We start from the raw sequence: 14,329 nt of genomic DNA, 5'->3' as shown, positions 1-14,329 counted from the left end.
TGGTGTTCTATACGCAGCCAACAGCCCCTTCTGCAGCCGGTGGGCTCCATACCATTGATTTGAAAATGGCCAGCTGGTTTCCAGGGCAAGTGTGGATGCTAGGCCTGGCTGTTCTTCGATGGTCCCCGTGAAATACCGTTTCACCACCCCGAAAGCCAAAAGGCTTTTGTGGACGTGATATTTCCGTGTCCCTGGTCAGTCTTCCCGACAGCCTCTCGAGGTCACACAAGATTTCCTCGAGCTCCCTGTTCCGCCTTCACCCTCCCTGACAGTTGGGATCGCCCGCTTCCTTCAGCCAGAATCCTGGGCTGGGCAGGTCCCAGATTTGGGCACAGATTCTGATTCCAGTGAGGAGGTGTTTGTAGGTTCTGCCAGCTCCCATCGCCAAGAGACAGGGTGTTGAACAAGGACAGGAGAAATACAGATACCACTCAAGGTTAGCGTGCGTATGTGTGTGTGCGCGCCCCTGCAAGCACCCGCTTGGGAATCAAATTAATCGGGGTGCTCTCCGTTGAGGGAGAATGGGCTGATTCACAGAGTGGAAGCAGTGGTGAAGGATCCATGAAGGATCGAATTCACTAAAGCAGGGCTGGGATCTACCCTTTCACAAGGGGTGTTGTTCAATTCTAACACCTAGAAGGCTGTGGAGTGGGACGAAGGGGACATCCCCAGACACAGGGATGGGTGTCAGGGCTCTCAGAATGCTGGAGGTGCCACAGGAGGCTCCCGATCCTCTGCGGGATGGATGGGATGTCTCAGCACTCCCAAGTGTGGCTGCAGTGATAATACCTCAGAGTCGCTGGTTGGTGCCTCATCTAGGAAGTGGGGAGCTCCCGTGGGAGGGTGCCACGACACCTGCTAACCAAGCGCGGACAGGCAGGCCGCCCACAGAGAGGGTGGAAAGCAGGAAAGAGGGACTGCCCTGGGACAGCTGGTCGGGCTTGGTGTCTGCCTTCCCCCATACTCCCTCTGCGTCTCCCTGTGGGCCCATGGTGTGAGCTCAGTGAGGGGGACCATCATGCACGTGGTGGGCCAATCACAGGCCTCAGACCTGGAAACCAACGCTGGTGGGGACCTACCCCATTGGAATCCAACACCTTCCCTGAGAGGGTTGGCTGGATTCCTCGGGCCAAGGCTTTGACCCTGACATAGGTGGTTGTTCCTTGGGGGGATAACACAGTGGGCTGGTGTCTGGGGGAAGACGTGTGTCAGGGACTCTCCAGCTTGGGTTTTTGCCACCAGAGACATCTAGGCAGGTTCTGGTGGGGGCAGAACTCCAGCCCCAGTCACTGCCCCGGGGGGCATGGGCCATGGTCGACAGGGTGTGGAAGGGGAGAAGCCTGTGGATGGAGTCGTGGAAGGCGTGAACCCATCTCCCAGTGGCTGGATTTGCCAGCCCCGCGTCTCAGCACACCACCTCGGTTCCATATTCAGACCATCTCCTGCACAATAATAGAGCTGTAACATGTACACGCCAGGCCATGGTAGGGTGGAGCCTTCTTGTTCTAGGGGAAATAAGTGCAGAATTCGAGACTCCTCGGATTAGAGGAATCCACCTGGGCCCCAGTGGAGAGGACGAGGTCGAGCCCTTCCCCTCATTCAGTGTCCCGCTTTGTCTTTTCCTTCAATCCTGCTCTCCCACCAAGAGGAATGTGGGGTCCGGCCTGGAGAGCCTTAGACCCCCTCCTGACTTGTCCTGCCACTCAGCTCAGACAGTCTCCGGAGGTCTGGCGAGCTGCGTGCCTGCCCTTGATGCAGCCACAGTGGCGGAGCCTTGAGCAGAATCCCACCTACACCCGGTGCCAGGGCTGCCACAGGTACATTTCCATATGAGACCTCTTACTCTCTGGGCAAAAAAGAGCATCTCCTCTTCAGACTCCAGGTAGGGCCGAAGGTGTGTGAGTCTCCGCACACGCCCACCAGCCGGAGTCCCCAAGGGTGGCCTTCCAGGCTGTGGCGGAGGCCCAGGGCGTCGCACACGGGGATGTGAGATGGCAATCGTAGGATCATAGTGGTCATGGTAACAGCCATGAACTTTAGCCCGCCTGGAACACAATCCTGGGTGAACTCAGATAACTTCATGCACATCTGTCCTCAACCTCCACCCCAAGAACTCCTCCTTTTCCCCACACATTTTCTCATCATGCGTTTCCTCAGAGGATGAGGCCAACACCAGCGTTTGCCAGGTACGGCCGCGTAGGCTGTGGCCGCCAGGGTGGCCGAGCAAACTCTTATCTGTGTGATTTTAGGGTGCTCCATTCTCGTGATCCAGCGTGAACGGCACCCAAGTGGTTGTGCAATGTTGAAGTCCAGGTCACTACCATGCAGAGCAAGGAACAGAACGTTGGCAGGGTTTTGGGACCCTCCTGTTTGCCCCATCCTGATAACTACCTCCCCCTTTGCACACCCCAGAGGAAACCACTCTGCTGACTTTTCCAATAATCACTCACTTTCCTTTAAGTATTAATAATTGCCATTTAATAACCCTCACCAACGTATAAAAGTTAGAGGCAGTTAAATGTAAAATTATATGTTTGAAACATAATACACACACACACATACACTCTCTCACATACACGCACGTGCACACACACACACACACACACGGGGATAACTCAGAAGTCCGCCATTTGACAAACAGTTATAAGGTGATCAAGCCAGATAACTACTACCCAGGTTATGAAACGGTACATTGCCCTTTAGGGAATTGCAGTCTGAGTGTCTTTCTCTGAAGGAAGCCAAATGCACATGCTACATACCGTGTGATTCCATTTATACGACATTCTGGAAAAGGCAAAACTCTAGGAACACAAAACAGATTGATGGTTGCCAGGGTCTGAGGGTTAAGACGAGGAGTTCACTACAAGAGGGCGTAAGGGAACCTGGGCGGGGGGGATGGCGATGCTCTATATCTATATATATTGTGCTGGTGTTTTTACAGCCATATGCATTTACAAGATCTCATAGACTTCTGTGTAAGTTATAGCCCAATAGTCCTGACTTTTTAGAAAAAAAAATTGTCAGCAATACATCTCAAATGGAAATTGACATTTAGTCAATACCTTTTGTGACTACGAAGAGCATGTTTCTCTCCCCGAATCTGTTAATGTGGAGAATTATATCATTGTATTTTCTGAAGAGAAGTTAAGATTGTATTTCTGGGATGAAGCCAATATCAGTCATGCCATATTAGGTATTTTCCTTTTTATATCCTGTAGGCTTCTATGTGCTAAGATTCTGCTTCCAATTTTTACTTCTATGTCATGAGCATGTGACTGACCTACAATGTTTCTCTAGGTGTCCTTGCAGGATTTGGTATCGAGGTTATGCCAAGCTCATATGGTGAGTGCAGGATTGTTCTTCCCTTTCAATTTTCTTTTCTTTTCTTTTCTTTTTTTTTGAGACGGAGTCTCGCTCTGTCACCCAGGCTGGAGTGCAGTGGCATGCTCTCGGCTCACTGCAAGCTCCGCGTCCCAGGTTCACGCCATTCTCCTACCTCAGCCTCCCAAGTAGCTGGGACTACAGGCGCCTGCCACCACGCCCAGCTAATTTTTTTTTTTTTTAATTTTTGGTAGAGACGGGGTTTCACCGTATTAGCCAGGATGGTCTCGATCTCCTGACCTCGTGATCCACCCGCCTCAGCCTCCCAAAGTGCTGGGATTACAGGCATGAGCCACCATGCCTAGCCCCTCCCTTTCAATTTTCTGCACGAGTTTGTGTAAAATGGAAGATATGTATTTCTAGAATGTTTGTCAGAATGTGGTGGTGAATCCTGGAGTTCATTCGTGGAAAGGCTTTGACTACTGATGTCTTTCTGTAATGATTCTGGAACGGTTCAGGTTGGCTGTGCCTTCTTGTGTCAGTTTTGGCGGGTTTGGTTTCCTAGCAATTGGTGACCTTTTTCATTGTTTTCAAACTGACTGGAATAAAATGGTCCATAATGCCCCCTTCATCCCAGATTGCATTTGTTTAAATTTTGGAGCCACAGGAGAGTTAGTTGCAGGGAAAGCACAAGGGCACCCGTAGGTATATTCTTCGACTGCATCTTCCACTTGTTACCATTTTCTCACATTTGCTTCATCCCTTCCTCCATCCTGCACCCCCGTCTTTCTCTAAGCGTGTGTGCATGCTTATATTTTTTTTTCTAAGCGTGTGTGCGGCTAATTTTTTGTATTTTTTAGTAGAGACGGGGTTTCACTGTCTTAACCAGGATGGTCTCGATCACCTGACCTCGTGATCCGCCCGCCTTAAAGTCTGCTTTAAACCAGTGCAGTCGTTGTCAGGAAGCCCTTGAACGTAGGTTTGTCGAATGGCTTCCTTGTGATTAGATTCAGGTGGGTTTAACACTTTCGGCAGGACTACTGCATAGCAGACTTGCTGTCCTTCTCGGTGCATGACATCAGCAGATTCTCCATATCAGTTTGTCTCATGACTGGTGATGTTCATCTTGACCATGTGCTCAGGGCGCTGTTCCAGATTACCCCATTGTGAAGGTGCCATCTTCTCTTTGTATTTAATTAGCTATGTGCTGTTACTGCATGGGCACTCTGTGTGAATATCCAGTTCCCCCACAACATCCTTTTTCTATATTTTGGATGTCTGCATATGATATGCTTGGAACCGTGTCCCCACCAAGTCTCATGTCAAATTGTAACTTCTAATGCTGGAGGTGGGGCCTGGTGGAAGCTGACTGGATTATTGCTGGATTTCTCAGGAATGGTTTAGCAGCATCCACTTGGTACTGTCCCCGTGGTCGCGAGTGGGTTGTCATGAGTCTGGTCGTTTAAAAGTGTGACACCTCCCCCGTTCTCTCTCTCTTGCTCCTGCTCCTAGCACGTAACAAGTACCTACTCCTGTTTTGCCTTCTGCCATGACTGCGAGTTTCCTGAGGCCTCCTAGAAGCAGAAGCCGCTACGCTTCCCGTACAGCCTGCAGAACCATGAGCTCTTCTCTTTATAAGTGACTCGGTCTTGGATATTTCTATATAGCAACACGAGAACGGACATAACATCGTTTGTGCTTATTTCTCCCTTTTCTTTCCTGATAGCGGTGCCCTTCTCCCTTGCTTTCTTGACCAGTCTCACAAGAGTTTTACCGATTTCATTCCTCTTCCAAACACCCAACTTCTGGCTTTGTGATCCTTATGCTTGTTTCCACTTTCACTGATTTCTGCTTTTACCTTGATGACTTCCTTCTACTTTCCTTGGTCTTATGTTGAGCTTCTTTTTCGAACGTTTTCTCATTAATTGTCTGCGATCTTCTTTTAAATACATGCTTTTAGCAGCCTACACGTCCCTCTCAGGACTCCTCTACTTGTGCCAACAAGGGTTTATGAGTAGTATTTTTGTAATCACCCAGTCTCAAATATGGGAAACAATGAAAATCACAACTTTCATGGGACGGAATGAATACATTGTGGTATGTTAATACAATGGAATACTATTTCAGCAACGGGAAAGTACAAAGTACTCCTCCATGGAATAATAGGTGCGAATCTTACAAAGATAACATCGAGGGAAAGAAGCAAGGGACAACACGGACATGTTTAATGATTCCATTCCTATAACTTCAAATGACCGGCAGCACTAACCTACCTTGTTGAAGAATGCATACTTAGGGTATAAAACCATAGATAAGAGCAAGGAAAGGACAATCAGAAAAGTCAGGATGTTTCTTTCCCCTTGCAGTAGGAGTGGGGGTGAGCTCAGGCAGGGACACCCCAGGAGGCTTTGGGGGATGCTGGCAGTGTTCTCCTCTGGGACCTAGGGGAGCGTTCCCATACAGGTGCACTGGATAATCATTTATTAAACTATGCACAAAAACTGTGACGTTTTCTTTCTGTACATTGCCTGGCACCATAAGCAGACAAAACAATAGTGCTAAGGGAAGTAACATTGCATTAAACAGGTAAGTATTTTATAACCAGAAGGATAACCAAAATTTTATTTTCTCTACTTATAGCAGATCTCCTTGCCAGTACTAATATCAGTTTATTGATAGTGATAGCTTGATTTCAAATTCTCATAGATTTCACCAAACATCATAGGAATGATGCTTACATAATTGTGATATTAATTTCGATGTTTTGGTAAATATTTTATATTTGGGTGGTAAGTTTTCATTCAGAATTTGTGATTTTGTGCTGGAACCCTATGCCCTTGGTACATTTTTCTCATGGGAGATTTGTCACCTCCCCATCCGCTTATTCTCAGAGGCAGACGACTTAGGACCTGAGAAAAAGAAATTAAGGCAACAACAGTAAGGGGAAGCAATGCAAATTTTTACCTTCATAGTTTATATCAGTTAATTGTGGTATACTCATATGATGGAATACCTTTTTTTTTTTTTTGGCAATGGAAATGTACAGGGTATTCTTAGGGATACTATCCATTTCTAAGAAAAGTCCATTACCAAGATATAACAAATTACATAAAGTTAACTATCATATGATATTTATAAAGCATACTACACATATATACAAGTTTAGAAAACCAAGCGACTGTGAATGAACTATTGTGAAGTGATGAAAACACGTATTGAGTACTGAGGTCAAGAAAGAGTACATTGCAGTTCTAGAGGTCTTATATGTATTTGATTGTGCTAAAGACACCAAATATGAAATGCTACATAATGTATGATTCCATCTGTAGAACATTCTTAAAACTGGAAAACTACACATGCAGAAAACTAATCAGTCATTTCCAGGTCTGTGGATTGTGAGAAGTGTTTAACTACAAATGTGTGTTATTTGTTATTAGCAATTTCGCCCCTCTTTATTTTGAAACGTAACATACATAGAGAGAACTTCACAATATGTGTGTGTTGTTTAATAAGTGATTATCAAAGGCACCTCTACAGAAACACCCCCATGTCACAGAGGAGAACACCGCCAGCATTCCCCAAAGCTCCTGGGGTGTCTCTGCCTGATCTCAGCCTCATTCCTCCTTCAAGAGGAAACCAGCACGTTCACATTTGTGATCATTCTTTCCTCTTTTTTCTCTATGTTTTTCTGTCCTATGTCCTATATTACATTCTTTTAATACTACAGTATGCCTGCAGACGACATGTTCCTAAATCTAGAAAACCACACAGTCTCAGCCCCAAAGCTCCTTAAGCTGATAATCAACTTCAGCAAAGTCTCAGGATACCAACTCCATGTGAAAAATCGCTAACATTCGTATACACCAACAACAGTCAAGCAGACAGCCAAATCGGGAACACAGTCCCATTCATAATCATTACACACACCGAGATACCCAGGAATACACCACACCAGGGAGGTGAAAGATCTCTACAAGAAGAACTACAAAATACTGCTCAAGGAAATCAGAGATGTGACAAACAAATGGAAAAACATTTCTGCTCATGAATAGGAAGGCTCAATATCATTAAAGTGGCCATACTGCCCAAAGCAATTCACAGATTCAATGTGATTCCTATTAAGTTACCTTTGGCATTCTTCACAGTATGAGGAAACCTATTTTAAAATTCATATGGAACTGAAAAAGAGCCTGAATGGCCAAGGCAATTTTAAGTGAAAAAGAACAAAGCTGGAGGCATCACACTACCCAACTTCAAACTATACCGCAGGCCTACAGTAACCAAAACAGCATGGTACTGGTACAAAAACAGACACGGAGACCAATGGAACACAATAGAGAACCCAGAAATGAGGCCCCACACCTACAACTATCTGGTCTTTGACAAACCTGACGAAAGCAAGCAGTGGGGAAAGGATTCCTTATTCAGCAAACGGTGCTGGGATAACTGGCTAGCCATATATGGAAGGCTGAAACTGGACCCCTTTCTTACACCAGGTACTAGTCTGTTCTCTTGCTGCTAATAAAGACATACCCAAGACTGGGTAATTTATAAAGAAAAGAAGTTTAACGGACTCACAGTTCCACATGCCTTGGGAGGCCTCACAATCATGGCAGAAGGCGAAGGAGGAGCAAAGCCGTGTCTTACATGGCGGCAGGGAAGACAGCATGCAGAGGGAAACTGCCCTTTATAAAACCATGAGATCTCATGAGACTTATTTGCTATCACGAGAACAGCACAGGAAAAATCCGCCCCCACGATTCAATTACCTCCCACTGGATCCCTCCCACAACACGTGGGGATTATGGGAGCTACAGTTCAAGAGGAGATTTGGGTGGGGATACAGCCAAACTATATCACACCGTATACAAAAATTAACTCAACATGGATTAAAGACTTAAATGTAAAACCCCAAACTATAAAAACCCTGAAAGGCAACCTAGGCAATCATTTTCTGGACAAGGAATGGGCAAAGATTTCATGATGAAGACACCAAGAGCAATTACAACAAAAGCAAAAATTGACAAATGGGATCTAATTAAACTAAAGAGCTCTGCACACTAAAGGAAACTACCAACAGAGTGAACAGACAACCTACAGAATAAGAGAAAACTTTTGCAGACTATGAATCTGACAAAGGTCTAATATCTAGCAACTATAAGTAACTTAAACAAGTTTACAAGAAAAGAAACAAACAACCCCATTAAAAAGTGGGCAAAGCACATGAACAGTCACTTTTCAAAACAAGACATACATGCGGCCAACAATCCTGTGAAGGAACACTCAACATCACTGACCATTACAGAAATCAAATCAAAACCACAATGAGATGCCATCTCACGTCAGTCAGAATGGTTATTATTACAAACTAAAAAAAAAAAAAGGATACTGGTGAGGTTGCAGAGAAAAAGGAACACTTATACACTGTTGGTGAGAGTGTAAATTAGTTCAACCATTGTGGAAGACAATGTGGTGATTCCTTGAAGGCATAAAGACAGAAATACCATTCGGCCCAGCAATCTCATCACTGAGCATATCCCCAAAGGAATACAATAAATCATTCTGTTATCAAGACTCATGCACGTGTATATTCATTGCAGCACTATTCACAATAGCAAAGACATGGAATCAACCTAAATGCCCATCAATGGTACACTGGATAAAGAAAATGTGGTACATATACACCATGGGATACTATGCAGCCATAAAAAAGAACGAGATCAGGTCCTTTGCAGGAACATGGTTGGATCTAGAGGCCATTATCCTTAGCCAACTAATGCAGGAACAGAAAACCAAATATTGCATATTCCCACTTATAAGTGGGAGCTAAACGATGAGAACACAGGGACACAAAGAGAGGAACAACACACACTGGGGCCTATTGGACGGTGGAGGGTGGGAGGATGGAGAGGAGCAGGAAAAATAATGAATGGGTACTAGGCTTAATCACCAGGTGATGAAACAATTTCTTTTTTTTTTTTTTTTTTTGAGACGGAGTCTCGCTCTGTCACCCAGGCTGGAGTGCAGTGGCGCAATCTCGGCTCACTGCAAGCTCCGCCTCCCAGGTTCACGCCATTCTCCTGCCTCAGCCTCTCCGAGTAGCTGGGACAACAGGCGCCCGCCACCACGCCCTGCTAATTTTTTTGTATTTTTAGTAGAGACGGGGTTTCACCGTGGTCTCGATCTCCTGACCTCGTGATCCGCCCGCCTCGGCCTCCCAAAGTGCTGGGATTACAAGCGTGAGCCACCGCGCATGGCCTGTGATGAAACAATTTCTACAAGAAACCCCCACGACACAAGTTTACCTATGTAACAAACCTGTACGTGTACCTCTGAACTTAAAAGTTCAATTCAAGAAATAATAATAATATGGTTTGGTGTTGACTGTTATGTACTTTTATATTAGTGGAATCAGAAAATATGTTCATATTTCTTGCTTCTTGTGTTTAATGTCAGGAGTTTGGTTTTGGATATTTAAATTTGAGATGCCTATTAGGTATCCACGTGGAGAAGTTGAGTAGACAAAGGTCTGGCTCTGGGCTGAAGAAATACATATGGGAGTCTTCGTAGTATCGATATTTTTTTTCAGGGCCCATTGCAGCGCTTATAGCTTGCAGTGAACACGAAGAATGAGTTCTCAGACAAATCCAGCTGAGAGGGGCCTGGGACAGCTCTTCTAAGAGACTCCGCCCCAGCATCTGTCCGCCAAGTCTTCGTTGAAAGGGCTTGTTAAACCACAAACATCCACTAGATGGCCTTTTTTTTTCTTTTTTTTTTTTTTTTTTTTTTTTTTTTTTTAGATGTGTAAAAAGGCTTTATTTGCAGGGGAGCAGGAATTTAATCGAAAAGGCCAAATCCCATGTCATCGTCTGACTCTTCGGACTCCTCCTTCTTCTCATCTTTCTTCTCCTCTGCTGCAGCAGGGGCGGAACCTGCAGCAGGGGCTGCAGAGCCTGGGGCAGCAGAGACGGCTACAGCCCCACCGGCAGGTACACTGGCAAGCTTGCCAATACCCTGGGCAATGACGTCTTCAATGTTTTTTCCATTCAGCTCACTGATAACCTTGTTGAGCCGGTCGTCGTCCGCCTCGATGCCCACGCTGTCCAAGATCTTCTTGATGTCCTTGGCGCTGGGGGAGGAGTTGCCCCCTAGAGCAGCCAGCAGGTAGGAAGCGACGTAGCGCATCGCGGCAGAGTCTGCGGCGGCGGCGGAGAAGCCTCACGCGTGCGACCTCGGTGGCGTCAGGAAGGAAAAGCTAGATGGCCTTTTTGAGGTCGGGTCGTGAGACACCTGTGGCCTGGTAAAAGCCCTCAAACCGCATTCTCCGGAGGCTGTTTTCAGCGTTCCTTATCACACCACACACTCCACTCCCCGTCCTGTTTTCAGGGTCAAGGAGTTTCATTCTCATGCACAAATAACATGCACCCACAGTGCCTCAGTATGTTTCCGTGCCCCGACCTCAGACGCCTTGTACATGAGCTTGAATATGTTGTCGTGCACCCCCCATATCCCCCCCTTCTTTAATTCTTATAGCGTGCTGGTCATCCAGTGCAAGGTAAGCTTCCATGATTCTTCCCTGGTCATAGATGCGTCGGGTGGCAGCACAGAGCCATCTGCAAGTGCCTAGCAAACAGATACAAAAAAGAATAAGTACAGCGGCCATCACCCAAATGCGTACGTTTAACCCAGACAACCAAGTGTTCGGGTTTAACCATTGAAAGCCTTCTTGTAATTGCTGAAGGATACTTGTTTGTAATTGCTGCGACCATTCTTCAAGGTGTTTCTTTAATTCACACTCAAGAATGGAAATTTGAGAAGACAAATGGTCATGATAAGCCCCTTGCAGGTGTGCTTTCACTCTCTCCCAAGCATATTGGGAGCTGTTATACGGCAGAGGTGTGACACAGATAGAATTATATTGCCAATCACAATGTAAATTTTGATGGATAATGAATGCCTGCTGCTGATTCCCCAGTTATTCAACAGCGGCTTCAAGAGCCTCCAGGCGAGACAGAATGGTTTTATCTATATTTACCTGTTCTTGAAATTCATGGGTAACATTATATATACCATGTGGTTCACCACTGAGGCTGTGTGAATAGATTCTGTCAGAGAGACAGCTGCAGTAGCAGCAGTTGCTAATATAATAATAGCTGAGACTAAAAAGGCAATTAAAGTGGCCAGGAAACTTTTTATTTTTTCGAGTATGAGATAGTGCTTTTCTAAATAGCTGCAGGGTGGAATCTCCTCCTCAGCTCCAGGTTAAATTTACAGGCAGCCACAATTCTGCACGCCATTTTAAGATCATGACATAGGTTATATCCAACTGTGTAACGCTTCGATGAGACGAGCACGTAGCATACCAACTACTGGAAGAGACTTTAATACTATAAAAGGATTGATTTTGCTCTATGTTAGGAACACCTTGCCCAAACAAAAGTATATAAGGGTGCGTGGTACAAATCAGGACTGTGTCAGTAACATTATTATGCAAAGAGAGGGTATGGTTGCCACCGCCAGTAGTATACTCACCATGTGAAAGAACCCATTCAAAAAAAGGAAATCCTAATCTCCAAATTTGGGTACGAGCAGGGCTTAAAGCTTGTTTCCCTCTCACTTGTAATATTGGTCCTGAAAGCCCATACTCTGACTAGGTAATAGAACTACTGGAGGGACTCCCAAATCCAATAGTCTGATTTGCAGACATAAGATTACCATGGGGACCCCAATCAAGTAAGGTGCCATTATCAAACAGAGGCCCTTGACGTGGCGCAGGCTGTCTGCACGGCGACCACTGGACGGCCTCAAACTTTTATCGCCAGTCCCTACTCGGACGGCATATAGGAAGATCAGGCACTTGTGTAGCTTCATTAGAGACCTCAGTAAGATTAGTGGTAATAGTAGAAATAAAGGTCAGGTTTGCAAGCCTAGCATCGCTTTTAGGCTGATAGTAAAGATACTCCGGAGGGATGAGAGTAACACACTTATCATGTGCTATTGTGGAAAAACAAAGAGGGGGATTACTAGACAATAAAATCAAGGAGTAATTAAGTTGAATCCATCCCAAATTTTCAGTTACGGGGTAAGACAGAGGCATCCATCGGCCTCCTGCCCAAGAAGTATCATTAGATGACAAAGGCGGGTCAGCATCCCACCATGTAATAACATTAAAAACAGGGGGATTTAGAACATGACTCCAATAAACATGTTCTTGAGCTGATCCCACTTGGCAAAGGACAAGAATTACCCGCCACCCCAACATCCATGTCTGTCTTACTTTCTCAGAAGTTTCCCCAATAACCGCCAGATATGTAAGAAACCGATTGTCTGCAGTTGCAGGGGCTTCCACGGCGGCAAGCCGGATAGATGCTTGTTGATTCAATTTCTTTAGCTGTCCCCAGGTAATGTCAGGTGCCTTCCGAGTCATCACCATCATTGTTGGTTGGTTCTCCAACGACTGGTCCTGTTCTCTAGAAGAGAGCCCCATATTCCCCCCCTCCTTTTTAAATTAAGATATGCTTTAAGAGTTTGATGAGCTCGTTTAACAATGGCCTGACTGGTTGAGTTATAAGGAATATCAGTTTTGTGTTGTATGTGCCAAAGTTGCAATGCATATGTAAATCGAGCACTAAGATAGGAAGGTCCATTATTAGCTTTTATAGTGTGTGGAAGGCTTAGGGTTATAATAGATTTAAACAAATGAGCGATTGCATCTTTAGTTTTTTCTCCTATCTGGGAGGTAGCATGTATTAGGCCTGTATATGTGTCCACGGTAACATGGGGAAATTTAAAACGTCCAAAGGGTGGATACCCATTAACCTTAGTTTGCCAGATAGCATTAGGCACCAGACCTCGTAGGTTGGCACCAAGCCCTAAGGAAAAGGGGGAAAGGGGATGCTGTTGGCAATTAGGACAAGTTTTAATAATCATGCAAGCTTGAGTAAGTGTCAAATGAAGCTGTTGTTTAAGACTGCGGGCATTCTGATGAAAAAACAACATGATCAGCTTGAGCTTGCAAAAAAGCAGGAGAATTTGCAAACCACATCTGTGGTCGTACCAGAGCATCAGCCCAAGCATTCGCTTCTGATAAGGACCAGGCAGCCCAAAATGACGGCGAATATGTGTGATGTAAAGAGGGTGACGACAGGCACAGAGGAGCTCTTGCGCTGCAAGAAACAAAGCTAATAGGGGTTTATTAGTAATGCCCTGCACATGTGCAAGATCTAAATGAGTAATACAACACACCACATAAGCGGAATCACTAACTATATTTATGTCTTGGTGAGCAAAAGTTTGTAAGGCCAATATCAGGGCACCTAATTCCGCCTGTTGCGTAGTTTTTAAAACGCTCCTGGATTTTGTGTTGCCAGTTCTGCATGGCATCTTGCCACACTATAGCTGCTTTTTCAGTTTTGGGGTTATTTTTAACCATCTGTAAAGACAGTGGTGGCATGAAGTAAAGGCTCAGAGACAACAATAGATACAAATTAAACAGGTACAGTTTGTAAAAAGTTCAGGAGCTTAGAGGCTGGTAAATGAAAGCTGATATTACCAATAAAGTCAGCCATTGCTACTTGCCAATCAAGATCGCAAGCTAAGAGAGCGTGAAATTGTTCCTTGCTTAAAGGTAGGAAGAGAGTAGCAGGGTCTTAATCTGACAGCTGGACGTTTGCAACGCTGGCGTCCTTTTATGAGAAGAGAAGCTATTATATCTGTAGTCTTTTGTATAAGTTTAGAGGGATTATGAGACAGGTACGTAACATATAAAATACCGAAATGGCAAAAGATAAAGCCTACCTGTTAAACTAAGGCATGGAAAGGATGGATATTTTAAGTGATTTTTACTATATTTTGGCCCTTGAAAGTCATTAGAAAGTGACTGCAAGTCGCCAGGATAATAAACCTGCATTGAGTTAGCTTAAGTGTGTAAAAAAAAAAAAAAAAAAAAAAAAAAAAAAAAAAGCTTTTTAAAATGTCCTTTGGTGTTAGCCATTTTCCTGCATCAGCC

The 14,329-nt window shown here is 45.0% G+C and overlaps 1 protein-coding gene across 1 annotated transcript; it reads right to left on the bottom strand.

Annotated features, from left to right (window-relative positions):
* Positions 1–10,122: 10,122 nt before the first annotated feature.
* LOC129476099 (large ribosomal subunit protein P2) lies at positions 10,123–10,576 on the bottom strand. The gene has a single exon (XM_055268692.1). It carries the CDS (start codon positions 10,504–10,506, stop codon positions 10,159–10,161), a length of 348 nt encoding a protein of 115 aa, XP_055124667.1. The 5' UTR covers positions 10,507–10,576; the 3' UTR covers positions 10,123–10,158.
* Positions 10,577–14,329: the final 3,753 nt, after the last annotated feature.

This window comes from Symphalangus syndactylus, chromosome X (assembly GCF_028878055.3).
Source record: "Symphalangus syndactylus isolate Jambi chromosome X, NHGRI_mSymSyn1-v2.1_pri, whole genome shotgun sequence".
Classification (NCBI taxonomy): Eukaryota; Metazoa; Chordata; class Mammalia; order Primates; family Hylobatidae; genus Symphalangus; species Symphalangus syndactylus.
Note: the sequence above shows the minus strand (reverse complement) of the source record. Positions and strands in the feature narration are given on the sequence as shown.